Source organism: Zootoca vivipara, chromosome 16 (genome assembly GCF_965207765.1).
Source record: "Zootoca vivipara chromosome 16, rZooViv2.hap1.1, whole genome shotgun sequence".
In the NCBI taxonomy this organism is placed as follows: Eukaryota; Metazoa; Chordata; class Lepidosauria; order Squamata; family Lacertidae; genus Zootoca; species Zootoca vivipara.
In genome coordinates this window covers 39,438,675-39,465,526 of record NC_142599.1, presented here as the reverse complement: position 1 = coordinate 39,465,526, position 26,852 = coordinate 39,438,675, and the positions used below count along the sequence as shown (strand labels likewise).

The following is a 26,852-nucleotide window of genomic DNA, read 5'->3' as shown; positions in this document are numbered from 1 at the left end:
CCGGCAAGAGGTCCAGAACCCCCAACCGTCCCTTCCATCATTCATCTTATCAAATTCATTTTTTTGATACTTCTAAATGAATTCTAAATCTTATTTCTAGCTTATCAATTTTCCTTTTTCCCCCATGCCTCAATTTTTTCCCCAAAAACTCCCATAAATTTTTAAAACCTTTTTACATTCCCAATTCCAAATCTTATCTTTATCCTCAATTCTTCCCTCTCTATACCCTGATCCCGGCCCTCCCCTTCCAGTCCAGCAAGTACCAAAGTCCATGATCCAGTTTTCAGTCCTTTTTTATCCATCCTATTAAACAACAAATATACCTCCTTCATCCCCCCCCCTTCCTGACAAATTTTTCAATCCAGTCTTCTCTATTCTCCCCCCCCATAAGTCATTTCTTCTTTGCATGATGCTTTTCTTGTGGGTTTTCTGTCTCTTCAAAAATTCTTGCTTTTTCCCCTCCTGAGGAGGATTAATTCCACTCTCAGCTAAGTCTTTATTCATTGGCAAGTCCTGTATTTCATCCTCATTTACTTCAACTGTGTTGTGTATCAGTTCGTCTGTCTGTTTATCCTCATGCATTATTTCTTGAAGTGTTTCATTTTTCTGTAAATCTTGATTCATTCCTTCCAATTGTTGTTGAGTCTTACACATATTAATTCTCATTTCCCACAAGAGTCTCAAAACTTTCTCCTGGAAGCCAGGTGTGTAATCTTCTGTTGACATTTTTCTAGCTTTCCAAGGGCAGAGCAAAACTTGGGAAACAGGAAGTGGTTACAAGTTGCAGTTCTTCCACATAGCCCAAACTGGATGCAGTATATTCTCAAAAATCAAACCAAAAGTTTTAAAGTGTCAATTCCTTCCTTTCGCTCCCCCCATTATATTCCACTCGCTGTTCTGTTCAGGGTGCCGAATTTCAGGGCACAGAGGGGGTCTCTTCTTCAATTAAATAAGTTTGCAGGGATTCTTAATATCTAAAACAATTCCCCCCCCCTCTAACCCTGCCTCAGGAGGAGAGTCTTTAGTCAGTCCTCGGAGATATTCAAGGAATAAAGTTTTTAGTCCCCGGCACTGGGATTCCTCCTTAAGCTGCTTCCTCTTTAAATCAGTAGGGGGGAGATCGGCTTCCGTTTTTTAAATCTCACCCCCATTCCAAATCTCAAGTCCAATTTTAAGTCTTTAAGTCCTTATTACTCACGGTCTTTCAATTTCTTGACTTCTTCTTTAGGAAAATCCAGCGCTCCCCGCCTCCGGCACGGAGCTTCTCCCGGCAAGGGTAGCGATGGCACACCAAAATGGCCCCGCGACTACAACCCTTCTCGCTCCGGAGCTCTTATTAGAGCTTACCGGAGAGTTGGGGAGTCGGGATTGGGGCGCTGCTTGGCGATTTCCGCCCCCAGAACGCACGATCTGGGGTTCTTTGGGGTGCAGCAGCGCTCCTGCTGCTTCCCCCTCCCTTGCAGAGACGGGTTGCCTCGGAACGCGAGACGAACCTCGCTGGACGGCGCTGGCGCTGAACCGGAAGCCACACCCCCTTTTTCTCTTTGGGCTAATGCCTAGGTCAGAGGTTCTCAAACTTTGCTTTCCTGCCATGGGCCACATTAAAATTGCCAAGAGTCCCGGGGGGGGGGAGGCTTAATGATTTTTTTTCCTGCCTGTGGTAGCATTTGCAATTCTTTTAAACCTGCATTTTTATTGCTTCTTTTAGTTCTTAGACATTGTACTCTGTCATGTTACAATCTGAATTCCACAGCATTCGAGCCGTAATACAGCAACGTAAGAAGCAGAAGCAGCAATAAAAATACAATTGGAAACCAATTTGAATATCTGATGCTATATGAATATTTGATACAATATTTGGGGGGGGGGGTTCTCCTAACAACTCTCAGCAGCCTTAACAAGCTACCACGACCAGAATTTGTTTCAAGTGATATCACAGTGCTTCAAATACATGGTGTGAATGTGGCCATGCACAACTCACAAAGATGCAATTCTGTGCCTATAGTAGGCTTCCCCAACCAGGTGCCTGCAAAATGGACGCTGCTGGGACTCCAACTCCCATCATCCATTGCTGGCGCTGCCAGTGGATGATGGGAGTCATAGTCCAACACTTCGGGGGGGGGGCATGATCTAGAGCAATGGTTTCCTCAACTTCAAGGCCCCAGATGTTGCTGAATCACAATGCCCACTAACATATGGTCGAAATTCGCTGATGTAAAGCGTGTTGATATCTCCAGGAGATATTCTTCCAGCGGCTGACTAGCTTCTTCCTGTTTCGGTCACTCGCTCCAGTTCCTGAAATATGAGGATCTAACAGTCCCACCAAGAATTCTGAAGGCGTGGCAGGTCAACCGAAGCGGTTATTAACCTGGTCTCTATAGCAGCCATCGCCACGCAAAAACAAAATACACAGGTGAGATTCTGCAATCGCCCCATATATGGTAAGGGGGGGGGTGGAACTTCATAGATCTGCTGGGAATTTCAGGAGATGAGTCACTCCATTCACCAATATCAAGGTGGAAAAGTCCCTGGGGGAATTGTATATCTACACACATACACACACACACACGCACGCACGCACGCGCAAAAAGAAAACCACCCCAGAAAATACAAGTCAAGATGTAGAAGTTAATATTTTGTTAACGGTCAATGAGCTTGCTCTATGTAAACAGCCTAAGCATGGAATTTTTCCTTCCCATCAAAGGTTAATCTTATGCCTCCCCCCCCCCCCCCGCCCAGTCCCGAGAAAATCCTGGGAGCTGTAGAACTACAATTCCCAGCACTCTGAACAACCTACAGTTCCCAGGAAAAGCGCAAAACCAGGTATAAGTTCTTAGCTGCAAATTCTTCTAGGTGGCCAGCAAAGATGGAAAAGTTGAAGGAGAACAGGCACAGAAGTGGAAATTCCCTTCACTGCATCAGTTATGTGGCTCTGCTAGTCGGGGCTGGTGGGCATTTATTTACTGTACTTAGTGCAGTTGCACCCCGGTTTTCAGCGAAAATGGCTCCCAGAGTGGCTTAACATAGATTCCAAACAAGACAGCCCCTACCTCAATATTATTATTATTATTATTATTATTATTATTATTATTATTATTAAAAAGACACACAAGGGGAAAGGGACAGGGAGGTAAGAGGAAAACTCAAACACTTATTTCTCAACAGGTGTTTCTGGAATGACCAAATGCTGGCACCGTTCAGGGGCAGGAGGTGCCTGGCGGAACTGGGTCTCCAGCAAAGCTGATGAGATGTGCCCTATTGCTTCCCATCTCTCCCGCTGACACAGCCTGATGGAATGGCTGCCCCCAATGATAGCTGGGGAGAGAGGAGGCGGGATGGAGCAGGTCTGCCACAGCAGAGGCAACGGAAGGAGCTCTGTTTCACAGTTGCAGTCCAAAACCGGTGGGCCAGGTTGCGGGTGGTTGCCCTGGCCAGTCGGTCCATTTCCTATTTTATTTCTTGGCTAGGGAAATGCCCGACCTTAAAGCAACTCACTCTATCCCACTGCATCCCAGTTGAGAAGTCATGCAAACCTTGCCAGTTGCTGGAGATCTGTGGAATCGAGAGTCTGAAAAACACCCCCTTGGTGTTTTTGCACAAAGAGGCATAGCAAAATCAATTCTGCAACTGAAAAGAGCACCTAGCACAGCACTAACTAATGACATCAAGCAGGGGCTGTGGGTGGGTGGCCTTCGTCACGGCGGCAAGCAGATTTCCCCAGGTTTTCCAAGCATCAGTTCCCAATGTATCTCCATTGACTCTGCTGTCCGCTGCTCAGCCAGATCCCTCTTTCAAAACCTCACTTACTATGTCAGGAGAGCTGTGATCTGTCATTTCAAGCCGAGATGCGATCAGTTGAACGCAATTGCAGACTTCTGGCAGAGCGAAGGCAGCTAAGCCTCGCGGATCTCTCCTGAGAAATAAATGACTAAACGAGCAACACTCCGCAATTTAAGTCCCAGGAGATGTCTTGATTACGCAAATGCAATTCTCCCGAGTCCCCGACACAATTACCCACTCGACAAGGGGCATGTTAAATGTTGCAGAGAGATTACAGTCCCATTTTCCACGCCGGGTTGTAATTATCTTTACATTCCTTACTCCATCCAAACCCATTTGCGAGCAACGTTTGCGAGAAACATGAGGTCAGAGCGATAAGTATTTTCAAGACACTAATGAGCAAAAAACAACCACCAAACCCCTATTTGTAGTTTTCCCCAAGGTTAAGAGGAATGGATGCCTTAAAACAGCCGTGGGGGTGGTCACTTACACTGAGTAGATGCTGCCTCCGGGTAACGAGTCTTACTCATTTTTTGAAAACCACTTGGAGGCTTTTTACAATCAAGGTTTGTATAAATTTTATGAAATAAATAAATGTATTTCCTTCTTCTCTAAGACCGGAACTAATAACAGGGAGGTAATGGGAGGGTAGTGCCTTAACTGTGGTGGCTCCCTGGGGGAGAAGGAGCAGTCAAGTGCCAGACTAGGTTCAGAGTTCAAATGTTAAGTCAAGTCAATAAGCTCAATGGATCAGGGTGATTAGGCTGAGAGGGAGGTATTGGCTCACATTACTGTCTATAAGATGTCCCCATGTATAAGACTTGGGGGGGGAAGGGTGTATCCATGTATTAGACACTCCCTAATTTTTGACATTATTTTTAGGGGGGAAACCTAGTCTTATACGCGGAAAAATACGGTGATTAAGTGGAGATTTTGATGCAGGTGGTATTTTCCAACACTCACCAGTTAAAAAGGCACTAATTAAGATTGCTGGAAGAAATATCAACAACTTCAGATATGCCGATGACACAATCTTGATGGCAGAAAGTGAGTAGGAATTAAAGAACCTCTTATTGAGGCTGATCGCCGAAGAATTGATGCTTTTGAATTCTGGTGCTGGAGGAGACTCTTGAGAGTCCCATGGACTGCAAGAAGATCAAACCTATCCATTCTGAAGGAAATCAGCCCTGAGTGCTCACTGGAAGGACAGGTCCTGAAGCTGAGGCTCCAATACTTTGGCCACCTCATGAGAAGAGAAGACTCCCTGGAAAAGACCCTAATGTTGGGAAAGATGGAGGGCACAAGGAGAAGGGGACGAGATGGTTGGACAGTGTTCTCGAAGCCACCAACATGAGTCTGACCAAACTGCGGGAGGCAGTGGAAGACAGGAGTGTCTGGCGTGCTCTGATCCATGGGGTCACGAAGAGTCGGACACGACTAAACAACATTTATATAGGAGTGCAAACAGTATATGTGCGCAGAGTACTGTATATTAAGAGGGATTTCCCCAAATGTCTGACAGTTGCTTACTGTGAAATGGAAACCTGGAGCTTTCCTCCAAGAGGTTACTTCCATTTGGGGGGGGGGGGTGAGTGGTCATTTTCTCCCTGCAGCATTTAACCCTCAATGTATTGCTACTGTGAAAAGTTGATTCATTCCTCAGCTAGCAAGGCTCTTGTGATCCAGGTTGTAATTGCAGAAAGGCCACAGGCACCTAGTGGACAGCGCCTGTGACGTCACCACTAAGGCCCCCTCGGTTGCTAGAACGTTGATACGTTTACACAGTAACCACAAAACTGGCTCGTCCCAAAACAAGAGATGCTGGGATCTTATAACAGGTTTGGGATGGGCTTAGCACACAACTGATGAAAATAAGAATTGCCAAAACAATCCCTTTCCTCAAGAACTCAAGCTGGGGAAGGGTGGGAGAAGCGGTTTATAAATCCACCCTGCAGGGAGGAGGAATGCTATTGTTATGACCCTGCCTGGGAATTTTAAAATACCTCACTAGAGTCCTGAGATGCCACGGCTGCATTCAGTGGAATTTTAGCTCTAATTTCGGCCTTAATCATTTCTTGTAGGAGAGGGGGCATTTGCAAGGCTGTTGAAAACTTGCAGTGACAAAATTCAGGGCACAACAGTGGCCTGCAGTTCTTTAGCACCATTTAAAATTCAGCGTGATGTGGCGGTAAACTGATTTTAAAAAGGACAGTGTTTTCTAACGCAAGGCATTGCAATGTAAACAAAATGCTGGAAATCTAGACGTAAGTGCTACAATTTATAACCAGGAAAACTAGCAAACACAAAAACCCCACGTCTGAACGCAACCCATGTCTTGCAAACTAAAAATTGTTTTTAAAAAAGATACTGTTTTCCAAATGAAATTTGAGTCACAAAGATGCCATTTCAGAAGTCTGTGATAAGCCAGGAGTTCACACATTCTCAACCCTGCCTAATAAGAACAAAGGGTCACAGGAGATAAAAACAGGTAACTTTCCTTCCCAAAGATCACACAATACGACCCTGGCAAATCACTGTTTTTTTTAGGAGTGGGCAGGGAACGGCCATCCTTGGGGAAGGCAGATGAGAGTTGCATCCTAGCTAAGCGTTCCAGTTGCTTATTTACATTTTAAAAAACTTATTTGTCTTTTAAACAAAAAACAAAAAAACAAAGCCAACTCAAAAGCAACAAGCAAACATTAAAAACCAGCATAAAACAGAACAAAACGACAATTGTGTTTTTAAAAGGCAGGATTAAAACATCCTACAGGTATCTGAAAGCCAAAGCCTTGCAGGTGGTTTCCTAAAGGTAAGCAATGATGCTGAAAGTTTCTAACCAGAAGAGATGGGTGCGCCCTTTGACCTTTTATCACTCTCTCAGCACCATATATATCAGGGTTCCCAAACTAAGGCCCAGGGGCCGGATGCGGCCCAATCGCCTTCTAAATCCGGCCCGCGGACGGTCTGGGAATCAGCATGTTTTTACATGAGTAGAATGTGTCCTTTTATTTAAAATGCATCTCTGGGTTATTTGTGGGGCATAGGAATCTATTCATATTTTCCCCCAAAATATAGTCCGGCCCCCCACAAGGTCTGAGGGACAGAGGACCGGCCCCCTGCTGAAAAAGTTTGCTGACCCCTGATAAAATCCACTCAGAAGCCTTCCTCCTTCAGCTTAAAATTAGGGTTTGTACACCAGCCAACTGACCACTTAAATGCGGTCAATTTGCCAGCAGTCAAATATTCTATGAGGCTTGACAAAGTGGACTGCTGTCTACTTAGCAAAAACAGCCTTTGTTTCAGGTTTTGCTTTTTTATTTAAAAAAAGCCTGCTGTTTGCTTTATTTGGCTTAATAGCCTTTCTTTAAAAATTGACTTGAAGCAGATTCTGTGTTCCAGGATCAAATAAAAAACGCGTGTCATGATCTGTTTATTTATTCCAAGCCTTAGGGAGTGTTGTGCAAAGTTGGAACATTGAATAAAAAGGAGCTGAATTCCTTTGCTTCTGAACCAGAGTTAGCTACTTTGTTTTTGTGTTCCGCCTACCTGGCTAAGCCTGCTGATTATTTAAAACTTTAAACAGTTTAAATCACATTTCCATTCCAACAATAATAAACTGCAAGATACTGTACTTCACTGTTACCTGACTGGTCAAAGGAATAAATCTTTCTTTTTTGCTGGGTCAAATGCCCAAATTTTTATCCAGTGGGTGATTCAAACGACAGCTACTCATTAAAGAAAGAGGGAAAAACTCTCGTTCAGAGTTTTGTTGTTGTTCTACTTTTTTAAAATGCCAAGACCCAGAAAAGGAATGAGCAGTAAATTAAGCCAAGGACAAGGTTGGGAGGGAAAAACTCATTTTCTTGGCCTTTTAAGGTGAAGGATGAGATTTGCAAGATGGTCAAAGTTCATGCTTTGATTCAGCAATTTCAAGAATTTGGGTGGGCAGAGGAATCTGCAAAACCAGATAAGAAAAAAAATGGTAGAGAAAGAGAACAAGACAAGGAAGAAGAGATAGAGGCAGGTGAACTACAATGACCTACCTACCTCTCTAAGGAGAGTAAACACAGGTAAATTTAGCTCTTGGGTCAGACCAACCTGGGCAGTTTACAATTCTATGTACGGTAGCTGTAAGAGGTTCTATTTGCAATTAAGTGGCACACAAATTCCGTTAAATAAGTAAATTAACGAACACAACAGACACCAACTCTGTTTTGCAAAAGTGCGAGACATTAACATCCGCCTGAACGTGCGTTAATTTAAAAAAAATATTTTTCCACCATCCATCCTTTCAACTCCTACTACTCCGCCCTCCTTCCCCAAAAAGGAACATCTGATTAATTTGCCCTCCTCATCTCCCAGCGGAGACATCAGATAAGCAACCCTTTTCCTCTTGGAGGCAGCCAGGAGGGGCATCATCATGCCATTATTGGTGCTACCGTATCCCAGAGAGGTTGCACGTGTCAAAACAGCCGACCTGCAATTCCTTCAGATAACAATTTTAAATCCTAATAATAATAATAATTTAATAATTCCTTCCAGCAGCACCTTAGAGACCAACTAAGTTTGCCATTGGTATGAGCTTTCGTGTGCGTGCACACTAAATCATGTTCAACTTTCTACTGCTTCTCGGGCACGAGACCCAAAAAGTAGTAAGATGTTGGAAAACCTGCAAGCAAGCCAAGCCTCTGTCACTGACTCCCAGACCCCGACAACTAAATCCACCCTGGGATTTAAAGAGTCACGGGGATGGCTGGGGAGACCCAGCCAGATGGGCGGGGTATACATAATAAATTATTATTATTATTATCCTGCTTTAAGAATTTTATTGGGGTGAAGTGGGAGATGGGAAATCCCCAAACTCACCAGAGAGAGATGATCACTGCGCGGCCTGTGCACGTGATAGGTAATGGTGGGAAAGTCCCTAAAACAGGGTGGATCCGATTTAAAACAAATCTATTTAAATGAAGGTTTCATGTTTGGAATAATAACTTTTCAGAGTAGTTTTCACAGTTACATCAAAAATTACTGATTTGGTTATACTATTAGAAATACATAGGCAGATAATTATGAAATTATTGTGAGGTTTAGTAAGTTAACTGTTTATATTTGGACAACTTTTCTGCCATACTTTTTATTGGAAGGAGAAAAATAATCATTTCCTTAATAACAATTTAAACAATTTATTTAACTAAAGCAATAACATTATAGCAAATGTATCCATGTTTGTTAACCGATGCGGTTAAACTTTTTTTAAAAAAAAATAGACCGAGTTTTAGCACACATGAAAAACTTAAAACAAATCCTTATTTCCTGATGAATAGCCTTTGGACTATAATGTAACCTAAATAGAAAACTACATTTAGAAGGATTTTTCCTCCAAAAGCGTTTTATTTTAAAAATCAGATTTAAACCAAAAAAATTCCTATTTACTGTAAATAAAAAACCCGATTTTTTTTTATTTTTTAAAAAATTCATTGATTTTTATCCACCCTAAAGTAAGTCCTAGGAGAGAGGCCTTTAGTAACTGCAACCTCACAAACCTACAGAATAGATGTCACCTCCGGGCTACTTCATACAACAAAATTCACTATGACAAAAAGGAAAACACAACTGCGCTGAACATTGGCAGTCCTCACAAACTCATCACGTGGCCTGAGGGAAGTCATTTTCTCCTGGCCTTTATTTCCCCCACTGCTACCTGCAAAATGGGCACACAAAAGCTTTCCTTCCTCGCATCCAACAGTCAATGTTACGGCCAGATGACAAAACCATTTGGGGAATCCTTGTTCAACTGAAGCAAGGCAATGATGTCCTAAATCTAGCCACTGCCTTTGACATTTTGCACAGATCCCCCTGTAAAATAATACTTCTCAAAACTGTTGAGCCTCTCAAATATTAAGTCACCGCAAGAATATTAGTAAAAAATATAGCCGCCACCTTACAAAGGAGCGTATCCTATGAATTTCTTTAAAACATAGTTTGCTTTTCTCCTTTCTTAAATAGGACACCCAAGGAAGAAGCAATCCGATCAGAACTCTCATGCATACATATAGGCAGTGATCCTAGCTACACCTACTCAAAGTAAACCCCACAGAATTCCATGGGGAGTTACTTCCAAGCAATCAAACTTAGGTTTGAAGCAATAGATACTGGTGTGTGCATGACCAATCAAGGGTTATTCTTTAAATCTTGAGTCTACTTGACTTTTATACTGGTTCAGACTAAAACCCCACAAAAAAAATGTGTCCCTAGTAGTCTCTTCCACACCAAATATGAGCTTTATGGCCCAAAATTGTGGATACCATTCCTCCCCCTCCCCAGCCAAAAAACCTGTAACCTCTGCTTTAGGGTGACTTGCAAAAAAAAGACAGACAGAGACTAACAAATACATATGTCTGGAACTTGTTCACATAAGGGCTGGCTGCACATGCTCAGAGGAAACCTTTACAAAGTGCTATGAGCAACAGCTAGTATTTACATTAAGAGTAACCACCACACAGCACAATCTTATACTTATTTAACTGAGTGCCAAATGTACTCTCAACTAACAGTGCGATCCTACACAGGTCTACTCAGAAGTAAGCTCCGATAAGGTGCAAGGAGTTGTACTCCCAGGGACAAGATTACAGTCCAAGTGTTTATAGGGTTCAACCTTAATCTGCCAAACACATATTAGAGATCTACTGTACACTTCTGGCTGCTTTTAGTATTGCATTACAATCTGATTTTGATTTAGAACGGACTTGTTTATCTTTCTCACAGTCGTTTTCTTTTTACATCTCGCACGCCGCGTTATTCTAAAATACAGTATAGTACTGCATTTAAAAACACACAATCGCAATGTGGTATCTGAAGAAGTGTGCATGCACACGAAAGCTCATACCAAAATAAAAACTTAGTTGGTCTTTAAGGTGCTACTGAAGGAATTTTTTTATTTTACTTCGACTCAGACCAACACGGCTACCTACCTGAAAACAATCGCAATGCTTCATTTTCTTTTTCTTTCCTCTTAAGTATCAATAGGGCACATCACTTTCAAAGGGTGTTAATTGGATGCTCCTCAGAGTAGACCCATTTAGGAAACACGATTAATTCAGGTTCATAAATTTCAGTGGACCTACTCTGAGTAACACTTAGCAACCTAAAGTCCTTTTTCAAAATGAGTTTTTTTAAAAAAGCAAATAAAGTTACCAAGGAATGATGTTTTACAAACTGTAAGGAAATTTTTAAAATATTAAAAATTAAAATACTTGCTGCGGGACAAGCTTTATTTGAAAGTTTAATTATTATATATAAAGCCTCGAACAGGGGAGGCTGAAAAGGTGCAGAGGAGCCCACTAGTCGCTTACCGGGTTCTCTCCCTCTGGTTGCAAATCCACCAGCGTGCAAAGGCTCCTCGCCCCGTTCATTGCAGCCTGCCTTCTCTGCCAACTCCGCTCCCGGCGACGCTTCCTTACGACTAAAGGAGCATCCGGCCACGCCCGCTCTTTATATACCGGTCACGCCCCTTTCCACGCCCCTGCTGCCTCGACTACACCCCTTCGTCTCCTCCCTATGCCCCACTCACTCGCCCGTGAGAGCTGGACACGCCCATCCCTTCGTTCTGTAGCGTCTCTCCCCTCACGCTGGCCACGCCTCCGCGCTCTCTCCAGGCCCGCCCACCTTTGCCGTCATTCTTTTGTCCGTCGCCGCTCAGCCACTCCTTAGGCTCCGCCCCCTTCCCCACCCAACTCCTTTTCTCCCGCACATGCGCACTTGGTTTGTCCCTTTATATTAATATATTTGCAATGTATTTATTTATTAACTAATTGCTTAGTCCCATGCATAAAGAGTGGCGGCGACGTGGGAAAGTCTGCAAACGTTTGAGGGCAGGGAATTGCCTCTAGAGCCAGGATGCCTGCCGTCCTCAGTGATCCAACCTTCAGTAAATAATTCATTTTAATCTTTTCAGTAATTATTAATAATTGGATATTAGCCAATTAATAATTACTTATAAACTCATTATTATTAATGAAGTTTTGGCTACTTATTGTGATTATTAATAAACAGAATTAAGAAATTAAAATTTTATTTAAAAATTACAATTGTAATTGTTATTTATTAGCCTTTATAATTATTAGTAATAGTCATGCATTAGTTACTGAGTGCATTGTATTGTAAGCTACCTTCCAGGCTCAGGTAGTTTACAGGTAGACTGCTTTGCTCAGGGATTGCTTTTGTTGTCATAGATTCCAGCTACAGCATGAGACACACAATTGTTTTGCGAACAGCATCAGTCAGAGACACACAAAACAACTCACTCGGCTTGTCTGTGTGTGGAAACTAGGTTTGTGTGTGGAAACAAAGGAGGAAATAGCTCAGCTGTTAGAACATGAAACTCAATCTCAGGGTTTTGGATTTGAACCCCTCATCGGGCAAACGATTCCTGCATTGCAGAGGGTTGGACTAGATGATCCTTGGGGTCCCATCTATGAATCAATTCACACACACATATATGCAACAGTGTTGTATCAGTGGTTAGAGTGCTGGACTAAGATCTGGGCATGTCTAATCCCCACACAGCCACATGAAGCCCACACTGAGTGACGTTGCTTCAGTCACAACCTCTCAGCCAAACCTACCTCGCAGGGTTGTATTGAGAATCCAAGGGGGGGGGGGAGAAGCACATGGACTTCCCTTGAGCTCCTTGGAGGAAACGTGGAGTAGAAATGTGATCATGAACATAACTATATAAAGTAGAAACACCAAGCAGCACATCTCAAGAGCATTTGCAGAGGGCATTTTGCCCATGCTATCAAGCAATCTCCTTCAGGCACCACATCTCCACCGACCTGACATGGAAGGTGCCATCGTTGGCCCATAAACCCGGGACTGTAGCTTGGCAAGGACAGCCTGTGCAAGTTTGCTCCCAGACCCTGAAGCCTGAGCTCAACAGTGGCCAATAGGTTTTGTTTTCATGCCCTCAGGATGTACTATGGCAGGAGCCACAAGCCAAATGGGGGTCACCTGTTCTGGGTCACATTTTCTCTCTCTCTTGAGTGGCCCATCACATTTTAAATGCACCTGCTGCAAGGCAAGCTTTGTTCAGCTGTGCCCATTCTCCATCCCCTGCCCACCCATCCATGCCCGTAGGTCACACCAGCGCCCGCCAGAGAGATGGCAGAGAGTGTGAGTCTGCTTTCCATACCACTGGGAATCAGCCCTGCCTTGAAGGCTCCTGACCCCCTGGAGCCTTCAAAATGGGGGCGTACACTACAGGAGTCAGTCCTCCCACCCCACCCCCCATGCTGCTAAGAATGTAAGAATAGACCTTTGCCTGGATCAGGCCAGCCACCTGTTCTCACAGTGGCCAGGTGCCCCTAAGAACCCAGAAATCTAGACAGACTGCCTCTGGAGCTGGAGGTTCCATAAGAACATCTGAGGAGCCCTGCTGGGTTAAGCCAAAGTCCCACCTAGTCTCGCATCCTGTTCTTACAGTGTCCATAAGGGACAGCTACACATTGCAGCATTGGGGGGGGTTGGACTAGATGGTCCTCAGGGATCCCTTCCAACTCTATGCAGAATCTGATCTTCCCATTTAGGATCCTACAGAACATAGCTACCAAGGCTAGTAGTCCTTGATAGCCGTCCCCCTCCTCCTTGTATTCATCCAATGCTCTTTTAAAGCTCTCCAAGTCAGTGGTCATCGATCTGAATCTGCTGAGCGGGGTCATCCGGAGATTTGGAGTGCGTTGTCATCAATTTGCTGATGAAACACAGCTCTTATTTCGCCTTTACATCAGAAAGTGCAGCGGTGAATGGGCTGGTTTGGTGTCTTATTTCACTAATGGGCTGGACAAGAGCCTTGAGCCCTAACCTCCAGAGCAGGAGAAAACAAGCTGGCTCCCTCTGTCCATGTGACAGCCCTTGAGATATTTGAAGATGGAGATCACATCTCCTCTCAGTCTCCTCTTTTCCAGGCTAGACGTACCCAGCTCCTTCAACCGTTCATCATAGGGCTTGGTTTCCAGACCCTTGATCATCTCAGCCACCTTCCTCTGCATATGTTCCAGCTTGTCAACATCCTTCTTAAATTGTGGTGCCCAGAACTGGACACAGGACTCCAAGTGTGGTCTGACCAAGGCAGAATAGAGTGGGACTATGACTTTCCTTGATCTGGACACTAGACTTCTGTTGAGGCAACCTTTAATAGTGTTACTTTTTTTTTTTTTTTGGCTGCTGCATCACACTGTGGACTCACGTTGAGCTTGTGGGTCCACCAAGACCCCTAGATCCTTTTCACATGTACTGCTGGCAATCCAGGTGTCCCCCATCCTGTATTTGTGCATCTGGTTCTTCCTGCCTAAGTGCAGAACCTGACATTTGCCCTTTTTGAAATATGTACATTTTGTTAGCTTGTGCCCAGTTCTCCGATCTGTTAAGGTGATTTTGAATTCTGATTCCGTCTTCTGTGGCATTATCTACCCCTCCTAGTTTAGCATTATCTGCAAATTGGATGAGCATCCTTCAATTCCTTCATCCAAGTCATTTATAAAGACATTGAACAACATCAGGCCCAGGACAGAACCCTGCAGCACCCCACTTGTCACTTTCCCCCAGGGTGACGAGGAACCATGAATGAGTCCTCTTTGGGTTCGGTCAGCCAGCCAGCTACAAATCTACCTAACAGTTACCTCATTCAACCCACATTTTACCAGCTTCCTCACAAGAATATCATGGGGGACTTTGTCAAAAACCAACCTGAAATCAAGATACACTACACTCCGAGTGTTCATATTTAAATCAGTCATATAACCAAAACCATGAGAACTGGAAACTTAACTATTATATTTAATATCTAAGGGATAAGGCATAGTTCCTAGCAGTGCCCCTTGGGCAGCAGATCTCAAACACACACGGACTGGGTAGGGCCGGGAGGAGAGGCAAGAGAAAACCCAGGACAGGAATAAAGTCCTTTGATGTGAACACATCCGTGTCTTTTTATTCTCTGTTCCGGTTTGTTGATGTAAGGAAAGGCCAGCGCTTGTGTGAGGGACACACCCCTGAGAGTTAAGGATAAATTACAGGGCTCACCCTGCCAGAATTGTAAGGTTTAAAACAAAAACAAGAATTGGGTAAGGGTTTTTGTTTGCTTTTACTCCGGCTCAACCCTTAGGAAAAGCTCCTTGCAGTTTCATCAGTAATTTGTTTTTGCCCCCCTGCAGAATCATGAGGACTAGAAACACCCCCTTTTTAAAAAAGAAGAAAAGAAAAGAGAGTGAGAAACCCTGCATTTGCTCCTTAAATAAACATCGGGGTTTGAGCAATAAAGCTAGGCCTGGCGCTTTTGTCTATTGCAAACGGCTGTGTGTCTTTGTGTCTGTCTAGTCCTCATGGTTGATGCTAGTCCTCATGGTTCCTGAATATAGGGCTGCTCTAGAAAGCCTTATCTAGGTCTTATACCTAGTCAGGCCAATGTTCTGCCTAGCTTCATACTGTATTGCCTACACTGGTTTCCTCTCTGGGGTTTCAGTTAGTGGTCTTGCTATAAAGCACCTTTAAAGCACACACACAAACCGAAGAAAAAAGAATTGTACTGTAGTTTGTTAAGGGTGCTGAGAATTGTAGCTCTGTCAGGGGTAAACTATAGTTCCCAGGATTATTGCTATATGCTTTAAATGTGTGTACACAGCTTATTCCCTGTTCTATGTTTCTTCCTTGATCCAATAAATATTATGGAAACCAAAGATCTTGCTTGTTACCAGTGTAAAATTCAGCCCTCTATACCTCTCTGAATCCTTGCTGGCACATACAACCTGTCCTAACACCCCCTTCATTTTATCCCAAGCCCCTAGACTCCTCAGCTCCGCTTCAAGAGATCTCCTTGCCTCTGTGCCATATTTGATATTCCTCCCTTAATAAAACTGTTTCTGGCCACAGAAATACCATACTAATTTCCCACCTGTGGACTCTCGGCAGTTCCATCCGTTTTTCAGCCTTCCGCAACTGCCCTTAGGAGGCAGCTGAACATTCTGTGTCATCAGAGAAGGTCAACCAATGGGGAATGGGTTTGCAGACAATGGCATTAAGAAAACAAAAGCAGTTACACACACCTAATATATAAGAAAGAGCAACTCTATTATTGAAACTTGTATCCTGGAAGTCATCAAGAAGTCCTGTCCCCCTCAAGGCATTGGTAATGTCATTGCCAATGACATTTTGGAACAACACAAACAAATTTAAATACGTCCTGCACAGGTCAGGAATTTTAATTAGGTGAGGCCGAGAAGGAACTTGAGCGGTGTGAACACAAAACACATCCCTCCCACCCCGAGAATCCTGGTAAGTGCAGTTCGCCCTTCACTGCAAGTGCACAGCTCCCGTAACAAACTACAGTTCCCAACATTATTGGAGGGGTGCCTTAAATATATGGTGCATGCGCAGTCACAGAATAAAAAAGGAAACAGGAACTTTGGCCAAAAGAAACAGAGGCTGCCATTGTTTGTGGGGCAGGCAGAAATTCTTCAGGTGCAGCTTATCCCCTTCACGGCAGCTCTGTGCTAAGGGGGAAAAGCTTCACCTGTGAGTTTTCTGCTGGACAGGCAGCTACTGAATATTATCCTTAAAGAGCATTAAAGATAGCAAGCTCCCCTCTCAATATGTATTACACCAGATCAGACAGAGAGATAGAGAAATATTGTTATATTCATGTTATTGTAAGTTGATTTGTACTTTTAAAAAATGGAAATGGTGAGAGAATTTTTTTTAAAAGGAGGACGTTTAAGAAGGAGAAAACCTTCATTTGCTGGATTTGTTCCCTTCGGTATCTTGTTTTATAGTTTAGCTTTTCATCTTTTAAATTTCATCTGTTATCTGTTGCTACGATTGTTCTCTCTCTTTTATATGCACTATATGCATTTTTGTTAAAAAGGAAATAGAAAAGCTATACTCCCCCCCCCCAAAATCTTTCAACGTTTTCACTTGTCAGTCTTCACACCAAATACGTAGTCTGTAGCCTGCAAATCTTTGTTGGATATTCATGACATATTTCCTATCTAAATTTGACTGCCTTCTCCAGGTGATTTGAATATACTTCTCCATCAACATGCAAATGTATTTTCTTTTCTTTTCCTTTTAAAAAAAACACAATTGGTTTCTTTCAAATGAATCAGACCCCGAGTTCAAGTTACACCCCTTCTGCTGTGCCAGCTTCTTTAGATCTGGCTGAGTTACCAGAATTCAAGATAAGCCCATCAATATGCCTTTTCCTTGAGAGGGCGTCTCTGCTTATCACATCGTCCTGTCAGCAGACGCGTCCTTAAATATCTTGAAAACAGATTGAGGTTTTGTCCAAATGCTAATTTGTTTAATTGATTAAATGAGTCAAATTACAGAGGATTAATCACACGTACAGTCTCCATTTTTAATCAACACCAAAACATATGTATCATTCTCTGACACACGCACACCCAGAATGAGGGTTTATTGGGGTGCAAGGCCACCCCATCCATCCAATAGCCTGGGTGCCCCAGGGGACAGTCTCCTCCATAACAGGTAACTGTGCAATCGCTACCACCACATCTTAAGCCCTGAAATAACTCATTTCCATTATTTATTACATTGATATCCCAGGGTTCTTCTCACAAGAACCCTGTGAGGTAGGCTAGGCTGAGAGGCCGTGACCGGGCCATCGAAGCTCCATGGCTGACTGGGGGTTTGAACCCTGGTCTCTCCCTAGTCCGGCACTCTAACCACTACACAGCCGCTGCCTCTGAAGGGCCGCAGGTTCCCCACTCCTGCCTTACCAAGTCAAATTGCTTCAGGAACAGGCATCCGTTTTCTGCCAATCGCAGCGTGGCTCGCTGTCTCGAGTCGCCAGGAGCTTTTAAAGCAGTCTGACAATGCGCAGGTCCTGGTTCAACACTCTGTCCAGCACATCTCATGGGCTCAATTTAAGACTCATTGGCACATTAAACTGAGCACAAGCTGCTTCCAGCCGTGGGCCAGCGCTTGTGGGAATGGCTGCGAACGCTTGTGGGAAAGAGTGACAACATTTGTTGTTGAACCTTAGAGGTGAGCAGCTACATGGGTGTACAGCTCGCCTGTCTATGGAGACAGGCACATTGGTTGTATACTTGTCCAATGCAGTATGTTGCTGGAGAAGGACTGCCGCTTAGTGGATAGAGCTTCTACCTTAAATGCAGAAGGTTCTGGGTTCAATTCCTGGCATCTCCTGGTAGGGCTGCGAAACAGCTTCCCATCGTCTTCCTATCTTTAAATCAGCCCCATATTTCAAACGCTGAGGACTGGAATCTTAATTTCTTTTTAAGGAAAAGACTGTAGCTAAATGAGTAGGGCAGCTGCCCTGCATGCAGGAGATTTTGGGTTCAATCCCCGGCATCTCCAGGTACGGCTGGGAATGTTCCCTACCTGAAACCCCTGGATAGACTCTGCCAGTCAGTGTAGACAATATTGAGCTAAATGAACCCCTGGTCTAACTTGGTAGGAGTAAGCAGCTCCCAATGTTCCTACAAGAGCCTCCTCTGAGAGAAATATATAAAATGAAGAGACATATTTCTCTCTCTTACCAAAGCACTCACCATACCAACAGCCAGATAGACCCCCTTTCTGAGGCGGGAACACCTCCAGGGGCTCCCCACAGGTAGACCACTCCTGGCTGGGGAGGCTCTATCTGGCCTCATCTTCACAGACCTAGGAGAAACATTTATCCCACTTCAGAGACGACTTCTAGATCGGAGCGGATTTTTCCCAAGGGGTCAGCCGTGAGCTTCCTTTGCCCCAAATCACTTGACAGATCTCCATCTAGTACAATTTTGCTTCCCAGAGTTGCCTGCACAACTGTCCCCCCAAAGAACCCTGTACAGTGGTACCTCGGTTTATGAACACAATTGGTTCTGGAACGGAAGTCTGTTCATAAACTGAAGCGAACTTTCCCACTGAAAGTAATGGAAAATGGATTAAACCCCAAGAATCCTAAAAACTGCAGTTCACCCCTCACAGTGCTATATTTTCCAGCATCCCTGACAAACTACATTTAAAGCACCCACCTACCCCTCAAGAGGGATGCGGGTGGCACTCAGGCCTAAACCACTGAGCCTAGGGCTTGCTGATCAGGAGGTCAGCAGTTCGAATCCCCATAACGGGGTGAGCGTTGTTCAGTCCCAGCTCCTGTCCACCTAGCAGTTCGAAAGCACATCAAAGTGCAAGTAGATAAATAGGTACCGCTACAGCGGGAATTTCCGTGTGCTGCTCTGGTTCGCCAGAAGTGGCTTTGTCATGCTGGCCACATGACCCGGAAGCTGTCTGCAGACGAACACCGGCTCCCTCGGCCAGCAAAGCGAGATGAGCGTGCAACCCCAGAGTCGTCTGCGACTGGACCTAACGGTCAGGGTTACCTTTACCTTTACCCCTCAAGAATCCTAGAAACTTTAGTTCACGCCTCACAGAGCTACAATTCCTAGCAGCCTCGACAAACTACAATTCCTATATTTTTTGTGGGGATCGATTGCGCTTTCAAAATCGCCAATCCAATTCATCCATCCTTGTGCCGCTCCTGGGCCAAATTTGGCACAAGGTGCCGCTCCTGGGCCAAATTTGGCACAAGGTCCGCCAGTCGCCGACCCAGGTCACCAAGCAGACTCTGCGGGAAGCCCCTTCCCCTTCAAAGACTCACCTGGGGGCAGAAGACCCTCCTCTTCTCCTCTGGGCCCCCAAGATGAGGGTGCCGCCAGCTTCTCTCTATCCCTCCTGCCGGCATGGAGAGCCTCCTGGGACGGTTCCAGGAGGCCATAGCGCCTCTTCGGCTCGGAGCATCTGTCAACAACAACTTCTCCTGCTCCTTCTCCTCCTCACCTGCCTGAGCTGAGGAGCCGGTCCGACCTCCAGCTCTGCTGAGAGAGGCGTTCCATTCTTCCCTTGGGCTGCTCCTCCTCCTCCTAATTGCCACATTCCCTCAAAATTACATCATGGAGGCCCAGTCGCGGAAGGAAGTCCTCAAACACATCAGGGAGGATGCATCCACACTACAGAATTAAAGCACATTCTCCCGCGGAAATGTGTTGGGTTTTTTTAAGGGTGCTGGGAACTGTAGATCTGCCCATGGGTAAACTACGGTTCCCAGGATTAAGAACATAAGGAAAGCCTGCCGAATCCGGCCAAAGGGGACCCAGCCAGTTCAGCATTTGGTTCTCACCCTGGCCAGAGTTCAAATTCTGCTTGCTGGTTCCCCACTCTTTCTTCTCCAATCCTCTTTTAAAGCCATCTCAATTGGTGGCCTTCCAGCCTCCTGTTGGATTTTCCCAGTGGCCAGCCGGACGCTGGCAGGGCACAGGGTCAACAACCCTCTGGCATTCCACCGCCACCACCTGGCCTGGAAATCAAAAGCAGAATTGCCTCTGAATCTCCATTTTGCTGCTGGTGGTTGTTGAGAGACCTCTCTGCACCCCATGTGAATTTGTCTAAACCTTTTAGGCTCTCCAGGTCGGCTTCTTGTGGCCAGGAGTTCCACAGGAAAACGACGCTTTGCAGTGCTTTTTTCTGGGGGGACGCATACCCCTAAACATTTTGTGAATCTAAGTTTGGCCTCATTGAGGGGCGCTATTTCAGTACCTCTTACCATTTTTTTAGGGGGTGGGGAAGCACTGGTGCTTTGTGAAGAGGGTGAAGGAAGATGCGAGACGTCTTAATGCGTCAGGGAGGGACACAGACACACTCTATATTCTAAGGACATCTCACAAACCAAGAATCCTGGGAAATGTCGTTTGTTAATGGTGCTTGGACCTGGGTAAATTTCAGCTCTCATGATTCGGGGGGGGGGGGTTCAGATGCTTTAAATGTATGATTTCCCTGAGAATGAGAGCAATGAAATCTCCTTTGAGGATGGTCCCTCGCAGCCAGCCTCCATCCATAAGGCTCAGGGACAAAGCACATACAAACAGCAGCTCAACAGCCAACAATTCAACAGGTGAAGCTCTTTCTAAGTCCAGAAGAAACCTTTCTAAGTCAGGAGCTGTTCAACAGTGGAACAGTCCTCCTCAGGAGGTGGTGGACTCTCCTTCCTTGGAGGTTTTTAAGCAGAGGTTGGATGGCCGTCTGTCATGGATGCTCTAGCATTCCTGCATTGCAGAGGGGCTGGACTGAATGACCCTTGGGGTCCCTCCTAACTACGATTCTATGATTCTATCCTTATGCAAGACAGCTTGCTCTTAAAAATGCAGAAGATCAGCCACAGGATGAAGCAGAAGGGCAGGCAGGAAAGCTGCCCCCAGCTCCCTGGGACCTTCTACCTCTACCGATCTCTGCAGGTCCTCCTAAGAAAACTCAGGCTTGAGTGAAGGGTGCCTAGAAAAGTTGCACAGTGGAATTGGATGTGAACTTTGTCCTGACCAGCTGGGCAAACACAGGCAGCTCCAAGCCCAGCCCACATTTTTCCACTTACCTCAGCAGCTGATAACTGGGGCCATTTGGCAGATTTTAGATATTTGAGATGTAGCAAAGCCACTTTCCTTCTCCTGCCTGCTCCTGAGGGAAGGAGCTTCTGGGATGCAAAGGATCTGCTGCTGCTGGGATGCCCCCTCCCTCGCAACCCCTCCAAAAGGGGAAATTGGTAGATTGGCAGCAGGCTGCCGGGTCTTTCTCAGTAGACCAGAAAGCCTTTCTTGACTCGGCTCTAACTGCAGGCAAGCTCTGAGCCTCGGTGTTCCACAGATGTAAAATGGGCCTGCGTGCTGCTGGCGCCGCTGCTGCACCACGTTGCTTTTTCCTCCTCCCTCCCAACCGCTTTTCCTTTTGTGCCATGTCTGTCTTATCCCTTCATGCTTCCAAGCTGACCTGGAAGGCTTTTCCAGCAGTGAACAGCGGGTTAAAAAATGTTTTGAATGGATTAATAAAAATATTAGTTCTGGCCTGGTGTGAATCTCTCTCTCTCTCTCTCTGTGTGTGTGTGTGTTTGTTTGTTTCACCTAGAAATAATATGAATGGTTGTGAATGAGGACCTAAAGCTACATGGAACTGTTGCACAAATTAGGGAAGATCAGAGCAAACCTCGCTGGCTCCCTCATCCTACTGAGGCCGCCCTTTCTCTATTCCCAACATGGTCATGTTTTCCGCCTCACCGCAGGTATGATGTCACACCTGAACAGGAGGGAGGTGAGCTCTGCAAACCCAGGCGTCCAATTACAGACCGATTCCTTTGCAGTCTCAAGAGAGCTTCTATCACCGCAGGTGGCTGAGCAGGTCATTTTTGCCCTGTGAATCACCCGGGATACAGGCCACATCTGGCCAAAGGTGGTGCTTACAGGATCACAACAAGGAGGCCGGAAGAGGCGCAGAGGTCATCTGCTTTCTCTCTCTTTCCCAACCCTGCTTCCCTCTTCTTGGTCTGCCTGCCAAGCTCTTCTTTCTCGGAGACACCTTTTTCTCTCTCTCCTTTCTGCCCTGGGAGGTTACAGGGGACTCTTGCCCAGGGTCCAAACTGGCCCTTTGAAAATAGGCTGCTTTATTTTTGTATTTCGTTTTTCTAATTAACATTATTTTTAAACAACATAGAATAAAAATAAAAAGTGGAAACTGTGTGTGTGTATTTCATGTTATATTCCATTTCTGTTTGGTAATATTTTATAATAGGCATTTTCATTGAAAAGCCAATAGAAATAATATCAAGGCAGAGAAACCTTTACAAAGAAAAGGGGGGGGGGAATGTTCGCTTCAATTGTCTATTTTTTTCTATGTCACTTATAGTTTATAATAAACCACAGGTACTGTGTCTCCCGTGAAAATAAGACACTTTTATATTTATTTTTCCTCAAGACACACTATGGCTTATTTTCAGGGGATGTCTTATTTTTTATTACGCGTCCAGCCTCGCCTCTTCCTTGGCACCCTCCAGAACTGTGCCTATCACTATGGCTTATTTTTGGGATATGGCTTATTAGGCTCGGGGAGACCCAGATTCAAATCCTCACTCGGCCGTTAAGCCCATTCAGTGTGTGAGAAGTGTAAACAAACCTCAGGACAAAGAGTGCCTCTGAGGATGTGCAGATATTCCCTAAGGCTGCCATCCTTAAAAGGCAGCAGAGAGGCTCTGTGCCTTTAAGTTACAGGCAGAATTCAAAAAAGTTTTGTAATGGAGTGTTAGTGTCAGAAATCCCACAGGTGAAGCTTTGTGTTTTGGGTGGATCAGAGCAGGATGCCCTCAGGGGGTCTCTTCAGGGCTCTGCGCCACTGACTCATGGTATGTAGTATGTACCTTGCTTGTCTCCATTTCCCTTGTGTTAAAAAGGGGGGATTAGTCATCCTCTTTTTTTTGGATTCCTTCCGAAAGGGGTGTTGACTAAGCCGTGAGCTTCTGGAAGGAGCCTCAGATTCTGGCTATTCATTTAAGTTACACTTGTGCCTCTGGGCAACAGGGGATGCTTTCATGTGGCATGGAGGTCCATCTGTCCTGGAAAATTCACGGCTGCTCTGTCAGAAGGTGTGGCTTTTCCTCTCTCCGCCTTGTTTGATCAACCGTTGTTTGTGCCAAAGGTGGGTTTTGGCAATGTCCCAACTTCCGCATTTGGGAGGTGGTGATAAACTGGAGCTACGAGAAATCTGATATCAGCCTTGTTGCTGCGATGTCTAGCTGGATCTTCCCTTCTTGGATTGCCAACTGACCAGGGAAAACAACACACGCTCACCCAGCATGCTCTTGTGTTTTGCAGCAGCAGCCGCAATCCTTCTTCGAGAACCGGGAAATGAAGGTGGTGAATATCCTCACCTGCTCATGTCAGCACAACTCCCTGAGATTCCTGTATTGCAGGGGGTTGGACTAGATGGCCCTCGGGGGGTCTCTTCCAACTCTACCTTTCTATTATCCCAGTCCTCAGGGATCTGAAGAAAGGCCTGACTCAGTTAGTGATAGAGGAAGCCGCTTTTCCCAAGTCAGACCGCTGCATCCAGCCAGCTCTGGTGTGTCCACACTGACAGGCAGCAGCTCTCCAGGGTTTCAGACAGGAGACATTCCTGGCCTTACCTGGAGAGGCCACTGAGGATCGAACCTGGGACCTTCTGCCTGCCAAGCAGGTGTCCTGCCACAGAGCCCTTCCCCTAAAAACGACACAAGTCCCTAGTCCTCAAGATTCTGAACAAAGGACTGGTTTCTGTTGGAAGCCTTCTGCATGCCAGGCAGGTGTCCTGTCACCAAGCCTTCCTTGTAAACCCAGCAAAACAACGACCTGGTTGAGATCTGTTTCCCTGGGCTAAGAGCCTGAGCAGAACAGATGAGGCGGCACCCGTCCTGGACAGCTCCTAGCATGCTGTCGGCTCAGGGTTCAGCGTTTATAAAAACTGCAGCAGAGAGCGCCGAAGGCTTCTGAACCGAGGGAGGCTGCCGAGGTGGCCTTGGGGGAAGCCTCTCCTGAGAGCAGCATGTCAGGATAATCGGGTATGTTTGTGGGAACCAGTTGCAGCCAGGCCTCGAACCGGCTCCGCCAGGTCCTCAAACCACCCAAATCCAAGCCCTGGCCTATGTGCCACTGATGTCGAACCCAGATGCCCCGTTTCTCAGCTCTCGGGCGTCTCCCAGCAACCAGGTATGTGGTGATGTCGTGGGGCCCAGGTACCTGGGTAAATGTTTCCTTGGAAAGTCTCGAAGGAGGAAAAGGCCGCTGTGGGAAAACCACCTGAAAAGGGAGCAGCTCGTAAAGTAAACAGGCAGAGGCCCCTGTTGCTTTGAAGCGTCAGGCAGAAATGTAACAGGCGAGGCTTTCACCGCCAGACCACACACATGGAGACGGATCGCCTTTGGACTGAAAACACTGAGCACCGCTAATACTATTATCTGCTCAGGTAATTGTGGCTGGGTGCCGAATCACAGCTAGATAGGGCCACATTTGCACCATGTATTTCATAGAAGCATAGAACTGCAACACACCCCTAATTGGAGTAGCAGTTAAGAGTGTCAAGGCTAGGACTTGGGAGACCAGGGTTCAAATTCTGCACATGGCCATGAAACTCACTGGGAGTGACAGTCATTGCCTCTCAGCCTAATCTTGCTCACAGGGGCTGTTATGGGGATTAAATGAGGGAGAGAACTACGGATACCACTCTGATCCCCTTGGAGGAAAAAAAAAGGTGGGATATAACTTAATGAAAGAAAGAAATGAGACCAAAATAACACCTGCATTTTTATATACATTTTTGGTGGCTTAGAGGAGGGCGTTGCAAAATCTGGAGAGGTGCAGATTGTGGAGAATGGCTGTTCTGGTTGGCACACTGTTTCAAGAAGTGCAGGCGAGGGAGCTCCTTCGTTAAAAGAGGAACTGAGCCAAAATTATCCAAATTTATTCCAGTTTGGCGGTGGGAAAAAAATTAATGTGTTAGTTTTTGGCTCATGGTAGTGTTTGTCTTGGAAACCGCAACTGCCTCTCACGTTGATCTAAACCTGCTTTCAATAAAATGAATTAGCTTGTAAAAAAAATATGGGGGAGGCAATGGTTGTGGTCAAAAGGATGATAGATTAGATAGATAGATAGATAGATAGATAGATAGATAGATAGATAGATAGATAGGGTAGATAGGGCCTTCATTTGGTGCATTTCAAACAAGGAACAGATAATACATTTTCCAAGATCAATTAATAAAGCTCTGTTTAAATCAGGCGACAGCCCTATTAAGAGCAAAACAGTGCCTTCGATTTTGAACCCGGGGCACTTCTCTCTAGCAGCTGCAGACATCCACTCTGCAGTAGAGACTTCTGTGCCAGGGGAAGGGTGCACCAGTTGAATTTCTGCCTGACGGTTACAGGTGCTTTTGTCCACAATGACAGAAAGTGGGGGAAACTGGGGAGGAGGAAAGCCCTAAATTATTGCTGTGGACCAGAGCTGAGAGGGCTAGAATAAAGCACAGCTCAGAAAGTTGCGTCAAGGAAGGTTTTATTCTTGCAGACTGGGGAAGCAGGCCGCAACATGACTTCAGTCTAATTACTGTACAAACAAAGCGGAAAGAAAACGTGATATATACTGCATGGCTGCGCATGTGATTTCACATAGATTATATCAAAACAAGAGCAGTAGCCCCATCGTGGCATGAAAGGCAAACTCTTCCCTTTGAGAGAACTGAGGTGCCCATCTGACAACGGTCTATTTATCAGCATCCTGTTCTCACGGTGACCAAATTCCCCTTTGAACCAAGGAATCCAGATAGAGTGCTCCTGGACCTGCAGGTTCCATAAGGATGCCAGGAGAGCCCTGCCAGATCAGATTTTGGCCAAAGGGGACTCAGCATTCTGTTCTCAGTGACCCCTCCCAAAATCCCCAATGGGAAGAAGCCCGTAAGCCAGACCTGAGCACAACAGCAACAGTCTCTGCTTGCGATCCCAGCAACTGGCATTTAGAAGCATACCTCATCCGGCAGTGAACTCAGCTGTACCCACTGATAGCCTTGCCCTCCATCAATTTGTCTAATCCTCTGTCAAAACCAAGGGCATGCAAACGAGCCAGCGTGGCGTTGTGGCTACAGGACTGGAGACCAGGGTTCGAATCCCCACTCAGCTGCGAAGCTCGTTGAGTGACCTTGGGCCTATCACTGCCTCTCAGCCTCAGCTGATTAAATGAGAACCATGTATGCCACTTTGAGCTCCTTGGAGAAAAAAGTGGGGTATGGATGCAATAAATTAATAATAATAATAATAATAATAATAATAATAATGCTAGACAAACATGTGGGCCACCTAGCTAACCCTTTCCCCATGACCCCTGGGAAAATCATAGAATTGTAAAGTAGGAGGGTGACCCTGAGGGTCATCTAGCCCAACCCCGTTCAATGCAGGAATCTCAACCCACAATCCCCAATCCAATTTGAAACCATTTGTAGCTCAGCGGTAGAGCATCTGCTTTACGTGCAGAACGCCCTGGGTTCGATCTCCAGATCGGGCTGGGAGAGACTCCCTCTTTAAAAGTCTGGAGAGCTGCTGCCAGTCAGTACTGTAGACAATACTTGGCTAGCCGGATGAATGAATGATCTGGCTGCATACAAGGCAGATTCTCAAGTTCCCAAAGGCTGGAGCCACACACCACAGGGTGGAGTTCCGC

The 26,852-nt window shown here is 45.5% G+C and overlaps 1 protein-coding gene across 7 annotated transcripts in view; it reads right to left on the bottom strand.

Moving 5' to 3' along the window:
- The window catches only part of TUFT1 (tuftelin 1), a 37,297-nt gene extending 17,605 nt beyond the window's left edge, over nucleotides 1–19,692 (bottom strand). For 2 of the 7 annotated variants that reach the window (XM_035098463.3, XM_088660142.1), the window contains exon 1: nucleotides 11,133–11,229. In XM_035098463.3, coding sequence (XP_034954354.2) covers nucleotides 11,133–11,192 — 60 coding nt within the window. In that variant the 5' untranslated portion in view covers nucleotides 11,193–11,229. Of the gene's footprint in view, nucleotides 1–3,495; nucleotides 3,911–7,423; nucleotides 7,736–11,132; nucleotides 11,230–19,456 lie in introns of those variants that run through there. The other 5 variants (XM_088660144.1, XM_035098461.3, XM_035098462.3 and 2 more) reach the window with 5 other exon arrangements.
- Between the last annotated feature and the right edge of the window lie 7,160 nt (nucleotides 19,693–26,852).